Source organism: Ursus arctos, unplaced genomic scaffold (assembly GCF_023065955.2).
Source record: "Ursus arctos isolate Adak ecotype North America unplaced genomic scaffold, UrsArc2.0 scaffold_19, whole genome shotgun sequence".
NCBI lineage: Eukaryota > Metazoa > Chordata > Mammalia > Carnivora > Ursidae > Ursus > Ursus arctos.
The window spans coordinates 28,466,903-28,488,569 of NW_026622863.1; the positions used below are offsets into that span (position 1 = coordinate 28,466,903).

Below are 21,667 nucleotides of genomic sequence, written 5' to 3' on the forward strand. Positions count from 1 at the left end.
TCTTCTCTACATATAACACAGACTTACTGGCCCCAGCTCACACTTTTAAAGGCCTTTTCCTGTAACTCTTTAAATGAGCTCACCGAAGCTGCAAAATAGTGTGCGAAGCTGTCATGAGGATTCCACTGCACAGCTCCAATGTCCCATTTGCTCTGGCGAGAGATCTTTCGGTGACCTTCGAAAGGGGCATCTAGATTAACGATGTATAAGAATCGGCGGCTAGGAAAACAACATCAACATCATAACGGTATAACAGCATTAGCATTAAGACAGAAAAGCACATCTGGAATTACAAACGGTTTGCAAACAGTGCTCAAAAAATCCCCGGATGTGTATGACATTTATCTACTCTGAAAGGCATACGAGTGACAAGAGGACGTCAAAGTGAGTGTTAAGCAAGCAGGAGCCACATCCCTGTGAGAGAATGTGGCTTTCCCCCTGGATCCTCGGAAGTCTGACATCTGCCCACTGGATTCAGCTCCAAGCCTCTCCGGTCTTTCCCAATCGCCCCACTAGGGTTGGTCCCTGCTTCCACACTGCTCCCACTGTGTGGTTTCTATTGTGACGGTAGCATTTATCTCTGTAGAACTACTGATGGTAAACCTTCGGTCCTGAACCGACTAAGCGGAATAGGGACCGTGTCTCCAATCTCTACATGTCCCTCCTCACCAGGCACAGTGCTTTGCATTCAGTAAACGTGCGTCACACACACATCACTCATCCCTTAGCCAACTATCCCGGAGAAAATCTCAAATTCCCTTGCAAGTTGACGACCTGGTGAAAGCAACTAAATCAAGCCTATCGGGAAGGAAATGATAACCAATAAAGTAATAATGAAAATAACATACTGAGCACTGACAATGTTCAAGGTACCAATCAACATAAAGGCTCTGAAAACAGGAGTGTCTTGTGTTCACCTATCTTCCCTTTGCTTTAAGTGAAAAATCCTTGGTGTGTGAATCAACGTCTCAGCAGCCATTAGCTGTCGTTAGATCCAAGCCCCTGGGTATCACTGAGGATAGGTGGGCTCAATGATAAAGAAAAGGATGAATCGTCCCTGCTCAGAAGAGATAGGAAATGCAAGTTAAAATGGCACATAAAACTCTAGCAGAAACCCTACAAGAGAGAGCTGGGGGAAGCAGGAAAACACAGGCAAGACACAAATTCACAGAACTTCCGGAACTTCTGGTGCAGAACAAAGATCTACAATCTCTGACCCCCTCCGAAGGAATCACCTGATCCTGTAGTAGGGAGGCTGGCATCTCTCCATTAGCACCGACAACAGGGAAAGGCCGAGAGCTATCCATATGGGGCCCGTGTCAACAGGGGAAGTCAGAGGCATTACAGAGCAAAGGCAGCGCTGCAGAAAATGACCACTTCAGGATAAACACATCTGACTGAACATCCATGTTTATCTTCATCCCCCCCCCGAAGACCCACAAAAGTAAGGATAAAAACATAAAACAGAGAAACCCACAAAGACAAAGACAAAGAGAGAGGAAGTGAATAGCACATGGACAAATGGTAACTGATGGAAAGAAAGCAAACACCCACGTGCCTATAGAGGGGAAGTGAATGAGAGGCAAGCTGATTCACGCTGCAGAACCGAGGCCGGCCCAGGAGCTGGAGGCTTCGGCCTATGGCTGGAGAACCAAAAGCAGAACAGAAGAGGCATGGCTTGAAAGAGCACTAAGGACAGCAGTTTATGCACACCACAGAGCCAGGTGACCACCTCTCCTTCACCCGGGTGGAGGGGGAGACATGCTTTAGAGAAAGGACTTGAGCGGAGCCCCAGGCCTGGGACAACAGGCACAGCAGCGTGTAAGGATGAGTTGTGCTCAAAACAGGGCACGAGGTGGGAGTACGAGGCCCCCCGGCCTCTTTCCTACTCAGCACTCCCAACACTGAGCTTTTGTCTTGGGACAATGACAAGTGACAAGAGGATTGTTCTCAGGGGAAAATGACTAGCCCCCCCCCACCCAAAAAGCAAGTAAGTTAAGAACAAAGAACCCTGGAGTTAATGACATCTGGGCACCCTCTGAGAAAAGGGGTCTGGTTCCCACACGATCTCCCTCCAATGAACCCCCACCGACACACATGTAAACTGATCACTCTTTGACAGTAACAGAGAGCCAGTGAGTATCAGTCACCAGAGGAAACACGAAGGACAGGAACCAACAGGATCGAAAGAAAAAAAAAAAAAAAAGGAAATAGGTAGTGCAGAGGAAAGAAGAAACCTAGAGCGAACAATGACAGAGAGGTAAAAGAAGACAAGGTAAAGAACAGAGAACAAGAGAGAGCGCCTGGAAACGAAAAGCATAACTGAAATAAAGAAATCTGATAAAAGAGTGGGAAGTTAAAGCTGAAGGAAACTCACAGAATAAAAAATAAAAAGGACAAAAAGAGAATTCACATAGGATATCCAACACGGACTAGGAGCAGCTCCAGGAAGAATGAGAGCAGGAAGTACAGGGGCAGAAATTACCAAAGACGCAGTGCAGGAAAACTTCTCCAAACTGAAAGACACAGGCTTCCAGAATGAAAGGGCCTTCCGACAGTGCTCAAAATTACTCTGGACCTTAATCTGAAAGGAGATCATGAGGGTGTACGTATTTGTAAATTTACTTGAGCTGTTCACTTAAGTACATACTTTATATATTTTCAAGTTCCATGTAAGAATACGAAATGGTGAACCTTCAAGGTCTTGTTGAAAAATAAGACGGATATATATGTATCTAAGAGCACACCAAAACAGGAATGCTCGCCTGATTTCCAGTGAAGTGATCCCATTCCCTCCCAGGATGCTACAATGACAACAGCCACATCGGTGAATGCAGAAAAGTCCAACATTTGAGACACAGTTATTCCTTAGCACCTCTTGTATTTTATGGGTTGTTAATACGGCTACATGATGCCAAGTAAATTTATGATTCTGTTTAGATAAAACAAGGAATGATGTTAAAAAAATAAAATACTATAAAAAAGAGGAGCCCTCCAAGTGCCCAGCACAATGAATGAAAAAAAGACATACACCAAAGCAATCACAGTAAAAAATTTCACACACCTGGACGTAAAAGTAACACTAGAGACAAAGATAGCATTTTAAAGCTTCCAAACACAAAAAATAGGTCACAAAGTCCAGAATCAGAATGGTATAGGACCTCTCAAAATTACTCTGAGAAAAGAACCCCAAATACTGATTCAACCCAAAAATTGTTATATAACTATGTTGGAAGGAGGGGGAAGGTCACGTAAGGGACTCACAGAGGAAAATAAAAGTGCTAAATCCTCATCTATTTTAGGAAGTCACTTTGTTGTTATCTATGACAGATAAATCAAGACACCAAGTATATGTATACTATCTGGAAAAATGGAGGCAACCCCAAAGAGACAGCTAAAAGAGTCTCAACTAGTTGTTTCTAGTGAGTGGGATCAGTGGTAGGGAAAAGGTGAGGTAGGATTCTGCTGTCTGACAATAGAACCCTTGTAATGTTATACTGACTTTTTCAATTAAATATATGTATTCCCTTAATTAAAAAAAAAAAGGTCTAAAAACTCAGTAGTTAATGAATAATATATCCCCAAACCCGTGACCTGCACACTTGAAATGGGTAAATTGCACGGTCTGTGAATTATATCTCAATAAAGCTGTTTTTTTTTTTTAAGTGAGTGCGGAGGTGGCAGAGGAGAGACATACGAATTGTTCCTTATCTGTGCATCCAGTATGACACAAGAAAATGGTATTGGTAACTGTCTCTGGGGAGAGGAGCCAAAGGGGGGAGGAAAACTTACTTCTTAATGTATAGCCTTTTGAATTATTTAAATGTGTGCTACATTTTTTAAGGTAAATTAAAATATGATTTCAAAATAAAACAATGAAACAGAAAATAATTCGTTAATTTATAAGTGGGTTCACGGGTGCCCTGGCTGGCTCAGTCAGTAGAGCACGTGACTCTTGATCTCCGGGTTGTGAGCTCGAGCCCCACGTTGGGTGCAGACACACTTAAAAATAATATCTTTTTAAAAAAATTATAAATGGGTTCATAAACAACTAAGTTAATGAAAACAGAGCAAACTTAGAGAGGTAGTGACTATGAAAGGGGAGGGGAGAGTCTGGCCATTAAGTGGCATCACACTGAACAATGGTGATGTGATTAGCAAATGCTGGGATGGTGCTTTGTTGCCAGATCTTAAAAATGCTGGGCCAGAAGACACCACAGAGATTATGTAGTTCAATTTCTTCATAATGAAATCAAATTCCTTCACAAGAAAACTGAAGTCCAGGGAGGCCAACTGGATAAATGTCCCGGGACTCATTAATTAATGGCATTGCCAAACTAGAACCCAGATGCCCTTCATCCTGGTAACTACCTGAGACCATACCAGAAAGCACTCTTCTGCAGAGTCCGTGCAATAAACAGAAAACTGCAATTCCAAGACCAAAGTCCCAGTCACAAAAATTTCAAAGGAATTTTATTGCTTACATGTTAGGGCAGAGACAAAAAACAATCCCTCTAAATAACCCCAAGGTCACTAGGAGAGCAGAACTAAACTCTATGACCACAATCCTTACAGAGAAAGAGTATTTTCTAACTTCCCAGAAGCCTCTTGATTTGCAATTTGTTCCCAGAAATCGCAGCAGAGGAACACTGCAAGCTCACTTACCCGGAAAGCACAGCATGCTGCCCCAGACAGTCCACAGACATCGCAGTCGCCTGTGAGAGAGAACACACATTCAGTTCCGCCAGCAAAGCCAGCTCAGGCTGGAGAAGACAGGCGGGTAGTCACATCGGGGTCTTCCTCTTCCTAAGGCCCGGGGAAGTCCCAGCTGGCAGGTATGACTCGTTGCTTACAGTGGATGCTTTTACCCCCTTCTAATCCTCATCCCCATCTCACACTCACCTGCCACAACGGGGTGGTTGCTATCTGTTCCCCAACACCAGGATTACACACAAGCAACCTGGCATATTCTAAATTGCTAAGACATAATCTTAGGACCCTCAGAGAATCTAACTACCTCGGAGCTAACAAAGCTACTAAGACCCCTTCCACTTCCAAACAAAACCTAACCTGGGACATCACACATGCACACACATACACACCCACGCACACACCATACCAGGTCACCCCACCCCACCCCCTTTCCAAAGGGCATAGACTCCACCTCCAAGCCAAATGGCAGGCAAGTGGTAATATTCAAACACCACCCGTGCTGAATCCATGGTCATAGTCTTGTTATTGAGATGCTCAGCTCCCATTTAATCTGAGATTTCTAGCACATTCTAATGATTTCCATTTCCCAGGTCTCCCAGTTCCTAGGGGGCACCATCTTTTCAGGATCCAATGTCCAATTCTCAAAAGACCAGACTGAATCAAATGAATTTGCATTCAGGCTGAAGCATGAGGGTGACTTTAATCATGGCAGTTATAGCCTTAAAGTCTCTTATTTGGACAAGTCCAAATCCTGCTGCATTCTCAGGACATTGTTGCTCATGCTCATACATCCTCAAGAAATGTGTCACAGGTAATACTGGGGACGAGAAGCCAGAGCGCTCTCACTGGAGGCTAAGACGTGATTGTTATGCACCCTTCATCCCACTAGAGTCGTGAGCAGAGAAAAGCCCAGCTGGAAAGGCAGGCAGTGAAATGCGATGCGATTTCCACACTCTTCTGAACAATTTGTAGACAAAGGTATGAAAGAAGGCAAGATGGTACCTCCAACTAGAGGCAGTACAATCTTTCTACAGGGTGTGTGGTAGGCAGAATCTGAAGCTGGCTCCAACATTCTGGGCCCTTGGTGCACACACACACTCTCCCCATTATTCAAACACTAATCTAGGTGCTGTTGAGAAGGGATTTAGCAGACGTGATTAAGGACCCACATCAGCTGACCTTAAGATAAAGAGATCTGAAACAACCCAAATGGCCATCAGCAGGTGCATGGATAAACAAAACATGGTATACACATACAATGGCCTACATACCATGATATGGATGAACCTTGAAAATATTATGCTAAGTGAAACAAGCCAAGCACACAAGAACAAATATCGCATGATTCCACTTACATGAGGTACCTAAGACAGGTAAATTCATAAAACCAGAAAGTAGAATAGAGGTGGCAGGGGGTGGGGAGTGGGGAATGGGGAGTTAATGTTTAATGAGTACAGAGTTTCTGTCTGAAATTTTTTTTAAAGATTTTATTTATTTATTTATTTATTTATTTATTTGATAGAGAGCACAAGCAGAGGGAGCGACAGGGCAAGAAGGAGAGGGAGCCAGATGCAGGGCTCAATCCCAGGACCTTGGGATCATGACCTGAGCCGAAGGCAGATGCTTAACTGACTGAGCCACCCAGGCACCCCCAGAGTTTCTGTTTGAGATGATGAAAAGTTCTTGACGGTTGTGGGGCGACAGAGAAACCCAATCCCATCAGCCCTTTAAATCAAGGTCTAGAGGTCAGAGACAGAGGCAGTCAGAGATTCTAAGGGTGAAGTATTTAATGTGAGGAACACTGTTGCTGGCTGTGGAGAAGGTGGGACCGCATGGCAAGGCCCTGAAAATGGCCTCTAGGAGCTGACAGTGACCCCTAAATAACAACCAGCAAGAAAACAGGGACCTCGGGGGCACCTGGGTGGCTCAGTCAGCTCAAGTCAAGATCTCACAGTCGCGAGGGGCGCCTGGGTGGCTCAGCCGTTAAGCGTCTGCCTTCTGCTCAGGTCCCGATCTCAGGGTCCTGGGATTGAGCCCTGCTCGGCGGGAAGCCTGCTTCTCCTTCTCACAGGCCCCTTGCTTGTGCTCCCTCTCTGCTGTCTCTCTGTCAAATTAAGAAATAAAATCTTAAAAAAAAAAAATCTCACAATCGCGGGATCCCATGCTGAGTGTGCCTCTGCCCTCCCCCTAACCCCCATACCCCTGCTCTCGGGTGCTCTCTCTCCCTCCCTCTCTCTCTCTCAAATAAACAAACAAAATAAATCTTTTAAAAAAGAGAAAGAGGGGCGCCTGGGTGGCTCAGTCCTTAAGCGTCTGCCTTCGGCTCAGGGCGTGATCCCGGCGTTCTGGGATCGAGCCCCGCATCGGGCTCCTCCGCTGGGAGCCTGCTTCTTCCTCTCCCACTCCCCCTGCTGTGTTCCCGCTCTCGCTGGCTGTCTCTCTCTCTGTCAAATAAATAAATAAAATCTTAAAAAAAAAAAAGAGAGAAAGAAAAGGGATGGGTCGCTTATCTGGCTCAGTGGAAAGAGCATGCAACTCTTGATCTTGGGGTCATGAGTTCGAGCCCCATGTTGAGTGCAGAGATTACTTTAAAAAATAAATAAATAAATTTAAAAAATAATAAAAGACATCAAGCCTATTTTAAATAAATATATAATTTTTTTAAAAAGGAGCACCTGGCTCTGACTCAGTTGGTAGAGCACGTGACTCTAGATCTCAGGGGTCATGAGTTCAAGCCCTATGTTGGGAGTACAGGTTTCTTAAAAAATGAAAGAAAAAAAGGAAGAAAGGAGGGGAGGGAGGGAAAGGAAGAAAGAGAAATAAACGGGTACTGTTTCAAGCCACCAAGTTTGTGGTACAGTGATAAGAGAGTGGTCTAGTAATAAGAATAATAATAATGATAATAAAAGTCAGGCCCTTTGACTCAAAAATTCCACCTCCAGAATCCAGCCAAAACACAGAAAAACTTTTATACACAGAGTTGCTTATTTCATGTTATCTACAAGTAAATGGTGCATATTTATATAACAATATTCTCAAAAGGTTTAAAAATGACACGGAAAAACGCAGGAACCAAGACTGCAAATAGAGTACCATAACTCACCGTATCCCTTTATCAGAGGAAGTTATTTTTAAAAAGTAAGACACAAAAGCACACCCAACTGATATGTCCCTACTCCTACCCCAGAAAAAGGGGGCTGACACCATGTTCGTAGCACATTAAGGAGGGTCATGGTAGGCTGTCCCAAATGGAGAATGGAGAGGAAGAGAAGGGCACCTAATCAGAGTAAAGCTGGCGCTCTGTGGGGGACAGGAGTCCCCCTGGAGGCCTCCTCACCTCAGGCACCAGGCAGGGAGCGACTGAGAGATGCTAAGTCTGGGAGTCAGGGGGTTAAGAACCACAGGAGCCACAGGATCCTACTACATGAGAAGGAGCGGAGACCCAGTGATGGCTGAGAGAGAGAGAAGGAAATTTCCCAGCAGCCGGCAGGAAGGGGCTTGGGCCAGATTACAGACAGTATATAGGAGTAAAGGAAAGCGGTATTTTATACCACGGTAGGAACTGAAATTTCAATCAGCTACTTATGCCTAAAAAACACTGAAGAAAGTCTATCAGAATGCTTAGATGGCAGTCGTTCCTATGGGGTTTTTGTTTCATTCCTCCACATGAGCCTATGTTTTTGTATTATTTACATATTCACATGATTTTATAATAAAAAATACTATCTTTCAAAGGCATCCCAAGCCTCTTCTGTTCCCACGCCTCTCTTCCTGGCCTGGAGCTCTCCAGGCCTGCCATCTGGCCTATAGCAACTCCCTCCAAACAGTGTACCTTCCCCTCTCCCTTTTTTGCTCCACCCCGCACAAAATTTCTGAAAGCAGACTTCTGATTACATCAATCCACTGCTCTAAAACCTTCCTCAGTTTTCCACTGAAGACAATCAAGTGGAAACTCCTCAGCCTTCAGACCCTTCCAAATGAGGTGCTTACAGAACTTTTCAGTCGGATTCTCCCTCTCTACTTGCCCAGGCCGTACCCATTTAAAGCATTCACGTTTCCGGAAGGTCGGCAAAGCTCCCAATTCTAAAAAGATGCTTAAGTACCTCCCTCCGCCATGAAAGTCCTTGTCTCCTACTCGGCTGTTGAAATCCTGCTTATCTTTTAGGTCCTAAGACACACCTCCTCTAGAAGTTCACCCAAGGGCTGCCACGGGGATTCCACCTTCTCCCAAAGCACCGCCCCTGGCCCTCTGTCACCCGACTTGCTGTCACTTGCTATGCGGTAGGTGTTACTGCACACATTTATCTTCTCCCACTAGCTGGGGAGTCTATCTTATTTCTCCCAGAGCACCAATGAGGGGCTCTGTGACCATGAGCTGTTTGGAAGATAGGTCAGAGCCAGGTCAAAATCCGGGTCCTTCCAGCCCATAACATGCCAAGGAGTTCCTTGACAGCTCAAAGAATTTTTTCAGTAGTTTCCCTTGATAATTTATCATGCATGAATTTATCTACATCTCTAAAGTTCCTTCACTTCTTTAATACTTTCTAGAATAATAACCTTCAGGAGTTCACTGCCTGCTGTGTGAAACCTTCAACTAGAATAGAGAAATCCGAGGAACAAAACATGTGCACCTTATCCACACTTTATAATGTAAAATTCCAATTAAACCTTCTTTCAACTTTTGTTTTTAGATAACTGAACAGTCCTCTCCCGCCTGTAGGAAACAAACTTACTGTTCAGAACTGCTCCCTGTCAAAAGCAGTATCTTGAAACAGAAGAGAATAAAGTTCTTAATAGCCCTTGTTCCTCCAGTTGCAAGATGGTGGCTTTTGTGACACACTTCAGGAATCATATGACCTTTATGAAATAAGACTACCATAGCATTGATATAGGGCTTGATTCTTGCTGGCCTGGAAAATACGTAACTAATAATTTGGAAAAGACAGGCTGATGGCTAATAAAAACATATCAACTCCATGAGACTATGTAAGCCTCCGTACACAAATGGCAGTACCAGAACTAAGGAGGGGATGCTGGGTGGCTCAGTCGGGTAAGCATCTGCCTTCGGCTCAGGTCATGATCCCAGGGTCCTGGGATTAAGCCCCACATCGGGCTTTCTGCTGAGCAGAGAGCCTGCTTCTCCCTCTCCCCACAGTTCGTGCTCTCTCTCTCGCTATCTCGCTCTCTCTCAAATAAAATCTTAGAAACAAACAAAAAACCAGGGGCACCTGGGTGGCTCAGTCAGTTAAGTGACTGCCTTCCGCTCAGGTCATGATCTCAGGGTGATGAGATGGAGCCCTTCCTTGGGTTCCATGCTCAGTGGGGAGTCTGCTTGAGATTCTCTCTCTCCTCCTCCCTATAGCCCTCCTCCCAACCCTTTCGAGCACATATTTGCTCTAAAAAAACAAAAACCAAAAAAACCAAAAACCTAAGTGAAAGAAGTTAATCAAGAAGACCACTTCCATTTCTATGAAACGTCTAAATAGGCAAACCTATAGAGAAGCAGATCAGTGATTGCTTAAGGCTGGGGAAGCTGGAGGACTGGGGGGTGATGGCTAAAGGGTACAACGTTTCTTCTTGGGGTAAGGACTATGTTCTAAAAATGATGGTGATGCTGGTTTCACTCTGTGAACATACTGAAACCCACTGAATTACGTACACTTCAAGCAAGTGAATTATATGATGTGTGAGCTATATCTCAATAAAACTCTACCCAAAAAAGCTTACGCTATACCATTTTCATCTTTTAGACAACAGGTATGATACTTTACAATGGTCAGGTGACAATGAATTTGGAGATGGATTGCATTACCAATCCATTTTGGATTTACAGCTAAATTTTGGTACAAACACAATGGCTCCCTCAGAAAAGTTTATCTCTCTGGTAAGAATCTGTAAAATGCAGCTTCGTCGGACTATCTCTCTACCTGATTCAACGCAGAAGAAAGCCCCTCTACAGAGACCACTGCTATCTGCAGAACAAAATGCTGGTTTATATGAAGGGACTAGGAAAGAAATCAACTCTTCCCCTTTCAACTCCAGCTGAATTAGAAAGAGCTGTTCAAAAATATGAAAACATTTTGCCCGTTCATCCCTCCAAATGATGCAAAGTGGAAACACCCAATCAACACAAGTCAGAGCTAGATCAGTTCCCCGAAAATCAGTTTGTCACGCGTCTGAGCAACGACTGTAATGTATGTACCATCAGATTTCATAGAATAAAACCACAAACTAAAACCCACTGACATAAAAAGGATCAGAGCATTTCAAAAGACAAGATCCAATGCCTTTAAATCAGAGACCGACACTGCTGCCAAGGCTGCTTTGAAACATCCTCGTCTAATGCCTTCTAGAGGTTTGTATCCGAGGTTGTGTTCACAAGCTCAGCACAATGGGTGTTCCTGGGAAGTCTCCCTCTTTATTTATTTATTTTTTTTTTTAGATTTTATTTATTTATTGGAGAGAAAGAGAGAGATTGGGAGAGCAGGAGCAGCGTGAGGCTTGATCCCAGGACCCTGGGATCATGACCTGAACCGAAGGCAGACAATTAACCAACTGAGCCACCCAGGTGCCCCAAGAAGTCTCCTTCTTTAAAATGAGAACATTCTCGCGTTCTTGCAAGCTAAAATGGCACACGCTGGGTATGCTAGGAAAATTACCTAACCTTTCTCAGTCCCAGGTTTCTCATCTGCTAAATAAGAAAGTGAATGAGCTGTCTTCCAAAGGTCCTCTCAGCTCCATAAAACTATTTGTCAGGCGATTTGTTGCTTCCTTACACAAGTTTTCTAATATAATCATAATAATTTACATGTATCAAGTACTTAACATATGCTGGTCACTGTGCTAAGTGCTCTGTGTTGTTTATCTCATACAATCCTCACAGTAGCTATCAGGTGGTGTGCAGAAAAAAGCGTAGCAGGCACAAGACTGCAAACCTCAGAAAGGCCTGCTTGCGAGGCTGGTTCTTGGCTCACGTCTGGGAACTGGGGATTTGCAGCGTTCCCACCATTCCCTAACTGATAAGAATGGCTCACTGTATCTACAAGGTGCGCACAAACAATGTGGTTTATGCTGAGCACCTGCTGCCCTGCTGGGGGTGTGCAGTTGCGGTTCACGCTAGCCAGAGGATGCTTATGTGACCAGCCCCAAATAAAAACCTTGGGCACTGAGTCCCTAATGAGCGTCCCTGGTAACATTTCTTATGTATTGCTATAATTCGATGCAGGAGGAATTAAGCACGTCCTGAGTGACTCCACGGCGAAAGGTCTCTTGCACCTACTTTCCTCCAGACTTTACACCAAGTGCTTTCTTACTCTGAATTTGCTTTGTGTCCTTTCACTGCAATAAACCATAACTGCAAATATAACTGTGAATCCTCCTAGCATGGCATGGTGTGGGGAACCCTGGACACAGGCAGATACTATTATTCTTGTTTTATGGATAAAGAAACTGAGGCTTAAGAGGAACTAACTTGCCCAAGATCACATGGCAGAGAGATAACATAACCTGGATCCCAACACTGGCACTCCAGCTCCATACCCCTGAACTCTTGGCTATACCCTCCCCACTCCTCCCCCATTTTTCACTGCATTTTGACATCAAATTTTCTAGAAAACAATTTACAGCATTCACAACATAATAGTCACTTCCACCAAAAATAGCCCTACTGTGCACTTCCGTCCCCATAGTTTCCAAAATGAACTTTAAGTAAAACTAGAAAAACAAGGACCAAAGCTGGATGGCTCCAGGAAAACGTCTGGACTATTCATAACACTCCTCTTAGCTAAAAAATTCGCCAAGTTGTGTTTTGGTTTTTATTTTGTTTATTTAGAGCAGGGGAAAAAAAAGGCCTCAATTTTTATCTGTCTGGAAAAGTCACAGTAATGCTGAGAATAGTAAGTCACCCACCATTAGGGTAGCAGGGAACACACTTTCTGCTGAGTTGCCTCATTTTTCATTTCAAGAAGCAAGAAACTGAGTAGCAAGAAAAAACTTATTGGAGAACGTCTCTATGAACCCAGGATATAGATTTTTCTTAAGAAGACTAAAAAAGCACAATCTATAAATTCAACTGCATTAAAAATACACTTCTGTTCATCAGAAGATACCACAAAGACAATGAAAAGGCAAGCCACAACCTGGGAGACTATAACACAGGTAACTAACAGATTAGAAACCAGAAAAAAAATGTGTAATTCTTCCTAATCTAGAAATGAGACAATTCAATAAAAAAAGGACATAAGACATACACAGGCGTTTCATGGAAGAAACACAATGCCAATTAAATATATGAAAATATATTTATCTTAATCAATAATCAGGGAAATACAAATTAAACCCCAAAACAGGAAACCATTTCATATGCACCCGATAGGTGGAAATCAGAAGGACAGGAGTTGACGTGGGCAGGCATTTTTGTCCATTTCGTGCACTGCTTATTTTAGTCCATTCAGGCTGTTATAACAAATTACCATAGGGACGCCTGGGTGCCTCAGTGGGTTAAGCGTCTGCCTTTGGCTCAGGTCATGATCCCAGGGTCCTGGGATCGAGCCCCACGTCAGGCTCCCTGCTTGGCCGGGAGTCTGCTTCTCCCTCTCCCTCTGCCCCTCTCTACTCATGCACTCTCTCTCTCTCAACTAGATAAATAAAATCTATTTTTTTAAAAAAAGAAAGCAATATTAAAAAAAAAAAACAAAAAACAAATTACCATAGACTGGGTGGCTTATAAACTGCAGAAATTTATTTCTCACTGTTGTGGAGGTTGGAAGTCCGAGATCAAAATGCTGGCATACTGTTTGGTCTGGATTCATTCCCTAGACTACCTGGGTGTAACCTCATGCGGCAGAGGCGGAAGGGAGCGGAGCCCAGGCAAGGGCACTAATCCCACTCAGGAGTGCTCCACACTTATGACCTAATAATTTCCTAAAGGCCCCACCACCTACTACCATAACCTTGGGGTTAAACGTCTACATATGAGTTGTGGAAGGGGCCACAAATATTCACACTATTATACCACTATATCTAGGGTCTGGCATACAACTGACTCTCAACAAGTAAATGCTGAAAGGATAGGAAATTTGAATGCCTGATAACCCCAAGTGTTGACGAGGTTATGACTCAAAAGGAATTTTCAAGCACACTGCTAGGAATATAAAATCTGAACCACTTTGGAAAACAGTTTGCTATCTGCTGATGAGGCTGAAGAACATGCACAATCCGTGGCCCAGCAATTCTACTCCTACATAAATACCATATTTACATATGATCATCTACAATAAAAATTGGAAACAACCCAAATGCTTAATGACAGAAGGATAAATCGACGGTGCCACATTCACACAATGGAACACTACCTCACAGCAAAATGAGTAAACCACAGGCATGGTAGTCAGCACGGATGAACTTCAAACACAATAGAGTAGGACTAAAAAAAGAAAAGCAAGACTCACAAAATTCATACCATACGATTTCATCTATAGAATAGTCAAAAACAATCAAAATAGAACAAAACACTGTTTACAATTACATTTTTGTGTGCTAAAACTACAGAGAAAAGCAAAGAAATGATTAATCCAGAAGTCAGGGCACTCACTGCCTCTAAAGGGTCTGAAGAAAGGGATGTGTTCTGGAAAGGGTATCCAGGGTGTAAATTTAACTAGAATGGTCTATTATGTAAGCTATGTGGAGGGTACATTTTATTCATATTCTTCACATGGTACCCATATCACTCACATGTGTGATAAATTCCTAATAAAATAATTTTTAAGCCAAAAAATTTTTAAATGTCATTAGAAGAATGCCTCATAGGGATGTCTGGGTGGCTCAGTCAGTTAAGCATCAGACTCTTGGATCTCAGCTCAGTCTTGATCTCAGGGTCATGAGTTCAAGCCCCGAGTTGGGTTCCACACTGGGCATGGGGCCTACTTAAAAAAAAAAAAAAAAGGCACGTGACTCTTGATTTCAGCTCAGGTCATGATATCAGGGTGCTAAAATTGTTCCCCATATTGGGCTCTCTACTCAGTGCTTAAGACTCTTTCTCCCTTTCCCTCTGCCCCTCCCCCAACTCTCTCTCTAAAATAAATAAATCTTTAAGAAAAAAAGAATGCCTCATAGAGACTATTCCACAGGGGTACCTGGCTGGCTCAGTCGGTGGAGCATGGGACTCCTGATCTCGGGGCTGTGAGTTCAAGCCCCACGTTCACTGCAGAGACTATTTAAAAATAGAATCTTAAGGGGCACGTGGGTGGCTCAGTCAGTTGAGCTTCTGACTCTTGATTTCGGCTCAGGTCATGATCTTGGGGTTGTGAGATCAAAATCAGTGTTGGGCTCTGTGCTCAGTGTGGAGTCTGCTTAAGATTCTCTCTCTCTCTACCCCACCCCCTACCCTCTTGAGCACACAAGCGTGCACTCTCTCTAAATAAATAAAATCTTTAAAAAAAAATGAGTAAATAATAAAATAAAATCTTAGGGGGGAAAAAAACAAGGGGCACCTGGATGGCTGATTTGGTTGAGCATCTGCCTCTGGCTCAGGTCATGGTCCCAGGAGCCTGGCATCAAGCCCTGAGTTGGGCTCCCTGCTCAGCAGGCAGCCTGCTGGAGTTCTCCCTCTCCCTCTGCCCCTCCGCCCTGCTTGTGCTCTCTCTCTTTCAATCTATCTCAAAAAAATAAAAACTAAATTAAAAAAAAAAAGACTAAACCATAGTGTGGAGAAGTGAAAAAGTCTGCTTAAAAATGATGAAGACCTTAGTGGAGTCTGTAAGACCAAAAGGGAAAAGAATTGTACATAAGCACTGTGCTCTAGCTGATAAAGTCCCTGCTATACAGGTTAACAATTCCGAAACCATTATACAGGTCTTTTGGAATGAACAAATAAGTAAACGGATGGAGGATGGCAGGGTGGCCCACTTTCTCACAGTAAGGGTGGGAGGTTACTGATAAGCAAAGGGTGGAGCCATTGACACTTCTGATAATGGATTAGAGTAGAAGCTGTTAAGTATGAACTCATGTTCAGCTTAATATAGATACAGATGATTACAGATGGAAATATTTACAGATATTATGTATATACATGGATTAGTACCCACATACATTTCCTGTTTTGTCAGATGAGAGTGCCTAGAGGCAGTAACACCCCAAAAGCAGCGAGCACATCCAGCGCCAGATCTTGGTTTCTAACGTCATTCTCCAATAAAAGAAACCAGGGATCCCTAGAGAAATGGCTAATTTTAGGACTACAGCAGGAAATATACATGATAAAAGTTAAGCATCTTGCAGAGCCAGAAAATAAGGAAGTCCTGTATATTTAAAAGACACAGAGGGGCTACTGGGTGGCTAAGTCGGTTAAGCAGCTGCCTTTAGCTCAGGTCATGATCTCAGGGTGTTGGGATAGAGCCCCACATGGGACTCCCTCCTCAACAGGGAGCCTGCTTCTCCCTCTCCTCCCTGCTTGTACTCCCTCTTGCTATCTCTCTCTCCCAAATAAATAAAATCTTTTTAAAAATAATAAATAATAATTAAAAAAAAGACATACAAACAGCAAATGAAAACAATGATGGGGGTATGTCACAAGAACACATGAACCACCTGAGAACTCCCAATGGTGAATGAAAGCTGGGACAATTTTGAGAAACAAAGTAAAAATAATAAAATAAAGTAGTACTGGATTATAATCCAAAGTATAAAATAAATATCTAAGAATTCACACTGATATAAGCAACTAACTGAAGAGAAAGAAAGAAAGAAAGAAAGAAAGAAAGAAAGGCAGGAAGAAGTGAAGGAAGGAAGAAAAGAAGAAAGAAAGAGAGAGGGAGGGAGGGAAGGAAGGAAGGAAGGGAGGGAGAAAGAAGTCCCCACTCTTTAAGTCTGGGCTGCATATACTGACTATTTTCCAAAGAGTATAGTATAGACAGAAGGCAAAAAGAGTTAAGTTGACAGTAGAGAAACCTAACAAGCACTACCTCATCCGGGTCAACATCAACAGTGATATGCCATGTTCATAGTAAGCAGCCCTGATACGATGGGATGAGAATGACATATTACCTCTGGGGTCTTCCTCCCCAAAACCCATAATCCCAGTCTAATAATGAGAAAGACATCAGACACATCCCAACTGAGGGACATTCTACAAAATACCTGACTAGTACTCCTCAGGGCTGTCAACGTCATCAGACAGTCTGAGAAACTGTCACAGCCAAGGAGTCCGAGAAGACATGAGGACTAAATGTAATGTGGTATCTTAAATGGAATCCCAGAACAGAACAAGGACATTAGGTAAAAAGTAAGGAAATCTGAGTAAAGTATGGATTTGGGTTAATGATATCGATATGACTTCGATAATTGTAGAAAATGTACCATACTAGCGTTAAGATGTTTTCAATAGGGGTAACTGGGTGCAGGGTATATGGAAACCCTCTGTACTATCTTCCCAGTGTTTCTGTAAGTCTAAATTTATTCTAAAATTTATTTTTTAAACCATGAAAACCTAAACACTTTTTCCTAATCCCTGTTAGTACTATTAACATAATCAATTTTTTAAAACTTACTCATTCAACAAATATTTGAGTGCTACTGCATACCAAGCACTATTCTAGGCACCAGGGAGACAGGAGGAGTCAACAAGACAAAATCTCTACCCTCAGGGAGCTCACACTGGAGCAGCAGCAGAAAGATGAAAATAAACAGTGACAGAGGGGGAAAGCAAATGTAAGATGTGACCTGAGAAGTAGGCCAAGACCAGCACATAAAACAGTCCAAAATAAGGAATTTATATTCTACACTCGGTGCAACAGGAAGTCACTGAAGCATTTTCATCAGAGAAGGGTAAGTTAGGGTTTTTTTTAAAAGATTTTATTTATTTGAGAGAGAGGGAGAGAAGGAGAGAGCACAAGCAGGGGGAGGGGAAAAGGCAGAGGGAGAAGCAGACTCCCCACTGAGCAGAGAGCCTGATGTGGGGCTCAATCCCAGGACCCTGGGATCATGACCTGATCTGAAGTCAGATGCTTGACAGACTGAGCCACCCAGGCGCCCCTAGGTTTTCCAGTTAGGTTTTAAAAAATCACCTTGATATTTTATCATGGCTTTAATCATAATCGCCAAAAAGTGGTAGCAACCTGAATATCCACAAACAGGTGAATGGGTATAGACTGTGGTCTCTCCATACGCTGGAATGCTACTGGTGGGCAATAAAAAAGAACAGACTAACTGATGCTCAACATGGATGAATCTCAAAGGCACTGGGTTAGGTGTGAGACCAGGCTCAAAGGGTTCTACACTGTACATTCCTTGTCTTACAGAAATCATCTCAGCAGCTGCCAGACAGAGGCGCTACGACTGGCTACACAGGGGCATCAGGGAACTCTCTGGAGTGTTCTATATGTTACCTGTGGTGCTGGTTACAGAACTACATACATTGGAAAAACTCAACAAATTGTCCACTCAAAAGGGGGCATTTTATGTACATTAATTACACTTCAATAAACCTGGTTTAAAAAAAACAACAACAATGTTCTGGCTCTGGGGAAGATGAACTGGAAGGCAGTTAAAAGCTAGGGTGCAAGGAGTGGTCCCTGAGTGTGGCCGGCTACTTTGGAATACTGAGTTTGAGACATCTCATAGATGCCAAAGCAGAGACATTAAGCAAACTGTTGCTCTGAGTTCGAATTCCTGTCTTCATCACATTTTCTGGACTATTTCTGCTCTTCCCGTTGATTTAGAGACTTGAGAACTGCGCATTCTGCCATCTTACCTCTGCCAGAGGAAACGATTTCATCCCCAACGCACTTTCTAATAGCACAGCCACTTGCTACAAGTGGCTATTTAAATGGCAATTGATTCAATTTTAATTAAATTAAAAATGCAATTTCTCGGTTGCACTAGCACCATTACAAGTGTTCAATGGCCACATTTCCCTCATCACCAAAAATTCTACAGGAGAGTGTTGCTCTAGAAAGTTATCTCTAAGTTTTCTCAACACTCATCGATTCCAGGGATCATTTCAGAGTAGTTGCCAAGCGCCACAGTTTCTTCGCTATTAATCAGTGACAGTAACATCTCAAGGCATGGTTTTATAAAGTGAATGGCAGTTGTAGAAACTGTAGAAAAAGAATTTCACCTTTCAGGCTGGGCTTTTTCTCCGAAAAACCAAAATGCTCTTATTTTTTTAAAAAGTGATTTTTAAAAGAGGCAGGGGTTTTTAAAAAATTTATTGTTCTGTCCTCCCTTTTCCGAAAGATAATACGAAGAGTTTTGATTTTTTCTTTCTACGTGAATAAATTTAGTAAAGTGGGTCTAGAACCCTCACAGTTGCCACCAGAAACAACCACGAAACCATGCTAATTCAAACTAAGTTGTACCCTTCCAACTGAAAAGAAAAAGAAAAAAGAAAAAGAAAAACCCCCGCAAGGCAGTTAAATTACCCAATTTACTTTGTTCTCTTACTATGACCACTGCTGTTCAGGTTTAATTATTTGATATTACTTCATACATCCTAATGTATGAGTCAGCACCCTCTCTGCGGGTCTCTTCAATTGCAGCTCTATACAGAAGGAGGGGTGAAGACTACCTGGGTTTCTCTGAGAATTAAAGCCTTTGCAGATTATTAGTTTCCAAATTAGCAGGCTCAGAGGTAACTATACATGACTCTGTTCCCAGTCCCCAGCGAAAGCAATTAACAAGAAGGGTAACAGGAATACAGTTCTTTTTCCCTAGGAGTCTGGCGCCTCCCATGGGACAGCAGGCCTCCCAGAGACACCGCGCTGACAGTGCAAAGTGCCTTTAGAATCCTTTAATCCAAATGTTGCTGCTCAAATTCTCCACGGAGGCTATGTATCAGAACCACAGAGCAAATCGGTGGGTGGCCCCTCCACTCATTAATCTTCATGGCAAAAAAGGGATGGAGTTTTAGAAAGAAGAAACCACATCACCCCTTGTTGTAATCCAGATTTGCCTTCAGTGTAAATTACTTGAGTACTGATACAGTGTGCAGTGCTCTCCTAGCAAGGGCTCAGTAAATTCTTGTTGAATAAATCTGTGAATGAAAGCCTGGCACACAGAAGGTAGTCAATAAATATTTGTTGAATAAATAGAGAGAATCACCAAGACACTGTCCTAGGTGATGGGGAAGGGGAAATGGAGTATTAATTGTGGAATGACTGTATGGCAGAATGCTACAGTAGGGAGCAAAGTACTGCAAAGAATCCAACAAGAGCCCTGAGGCCAGATGCCTGCATTCAAATCCCAATTCCGCCACATAATGGGAGACCTTGGCCAAGTCACTTGAGATCAGCCAAAAAGAGATCATCTCCCCAGTCTGGAAAAAGGGGATAACATCTACTTATCTTGGTTCTTTCATGAATTAGAAAAAGTAAATGTAGATAAATCACTTAGCACAAGGGCTAGCGTTAGAAAGGCACGAAATACAAAAAAAAAAAAAAGGTAAAAAAAAAAAAAGAAAGAAAGAAAGAAAGAAAGAAAGAAAGAAAGAAAGAAAAAGAAAAACCCTAGTAAATGCTAAAGTTTCTTGAGGCTAACCACGTGCCATCACTGTGCCACATATCCTAAATATACCATAAAATTCTCACGCCAACCCTATGAGGCAGGTACGACTCACACCTCCATAGAGGTGAGAAAGCGGATGAGCTGAGAGGGGATGACAGGCTAGGTAGGGCGTAGCCGGGATTTCGAACCAGGGATTCGAACCTGGGCAATACGTGCAGCGCACACTCCAATTCCCTGTGTGGGATTTTTCACTATTCTAGCATCAGCAACCATTTAAAAGTTTAGTTGCCAAAACAGGCACTTTATAGTTTTGTGTTTCTTTTAATCGAATCCACTCCAAAGTCCTGTGAGGCAAGGTTACGTCCACGCAGCTGAGGGCCAGAGAAGTTCTGCGATTTACCCAAAGTCACCAAGCTTCGAGTCCTCCAGCCTCGGAGAGCAAACCCCCTCGCTCACCACCCTGGTGCTGGGAAGCCTCTCCTCAGCACTCACTCGCGCGCAGTCTCTGCGTTTGGGTGTCCCAAGGCAGACCCTACTCCCCGGACCCTCGCGGGGAACCCCCATACCCCGTCCGAGCCCGCCCCAACAGCCCCCAACGGTCATCAAGGCTCTCCTCGCCCACTCGAGTCTGACAGCTCTGGGTCACCCCCTTACCCATCTCCCCGGCCGGAGCTGGGGAGTCGCTCCGCCACCCCTGAGACGGACCCGGCAGCGTGGGGGAGGGGAACGAGAGAAGGCGCATGCCCAGAGGGCTCCATTTGGCCCCCGACTCACCTGGGAGTCGCGGAACTCCACCACCACGTTCTCGCTGCTCCATCGCGCCGCCATCTCCTGCACCCGGCCGCCCCCACCACAGGATTGCGCGTTCCCACCCCCCCAAACCGGCGCTCCCGGACTCGGTGAGCCCCACGCAGCCCGCGAGTAAGCCCTGCCACGCCCCGTCCCCCTCTTCCGCCTGACCTCAAACCATTGGCTGACCCAAACACTGGCTCCGCCCCCTCTCCCGGCTCCTCCAATTGCGGCACCGAGCCTACCCAAAACAGGCACGCCCCCTCCACTAACGTCACTCGGCCTGAGTGACCCATGCTCCCCGCAGCTGCAGGCACTCGCCCCCTACCGCAAGCTCTACCGGGAGTCGTAGTCCGAGTGTGAGCAGCGCGTGGGTAACTCGCCGAGAGCTCGCGAGTGCGGGTTTGGCGAGGGGAGGCGCATGTTGTATTCCCTGTCTCCTCGCCGGTGTACCCCGCAAGGCCCAGGCGGCCTACAAACCAAAGCCAAGCATTCGCGCAAACCAAAGGTTTACCCCATCCCTTGAGGCCTGCCCTAAAAGTATATATAAGTCTGAAGGCGCGATTTATTGTTTCATACCGCGCAGCAACGCCTACCAAACTGACCAGGGACCCCGTCTCCAAAGGCGAAACTTTCCCTGATTCTACTAAGGCCATTATTCGCCTTTTTC

At 44.0% G+C, this 21,667-nt stretch overlaps 1 protein-coding gene across 6 annotated transcripts in view; it reads right to left on the minus strand.

Annotated features, from left to right (window-relative positions):
- WDR59 (WD repeat domain 59) overlaps positions 1–21,152 on the minus strand; it is an 80,965-nt gene extending 59,813 nt beyond the window's left edge. For 4 of the 6 annotated variants that reach the window (XM_026495225.4, XM_026495223.4, XM_044382508.3 and 1 more), the window contains exons 1-3: positions 20,983–21,152; positions 4,666–4,715; positions 84–219 (exon numbers count right to left, since the gene is read on the minus strand). In XM_026495225.4, the coding sequence (XP_026351010.1) occupies positions 84–219; positions 4,666–4,715; positions 20,983–21,036 (240 nt within the window). In that variant the 5' untranslated portion in view covers positions 21,037–21,152. The other 2 variants (XM_048223661.2, XM_044382507.3) reach the window with 1 other exon arrangement.
- Between the last annotated feature and the right edge of the window lie 515 nt (positions 21,153–21,667).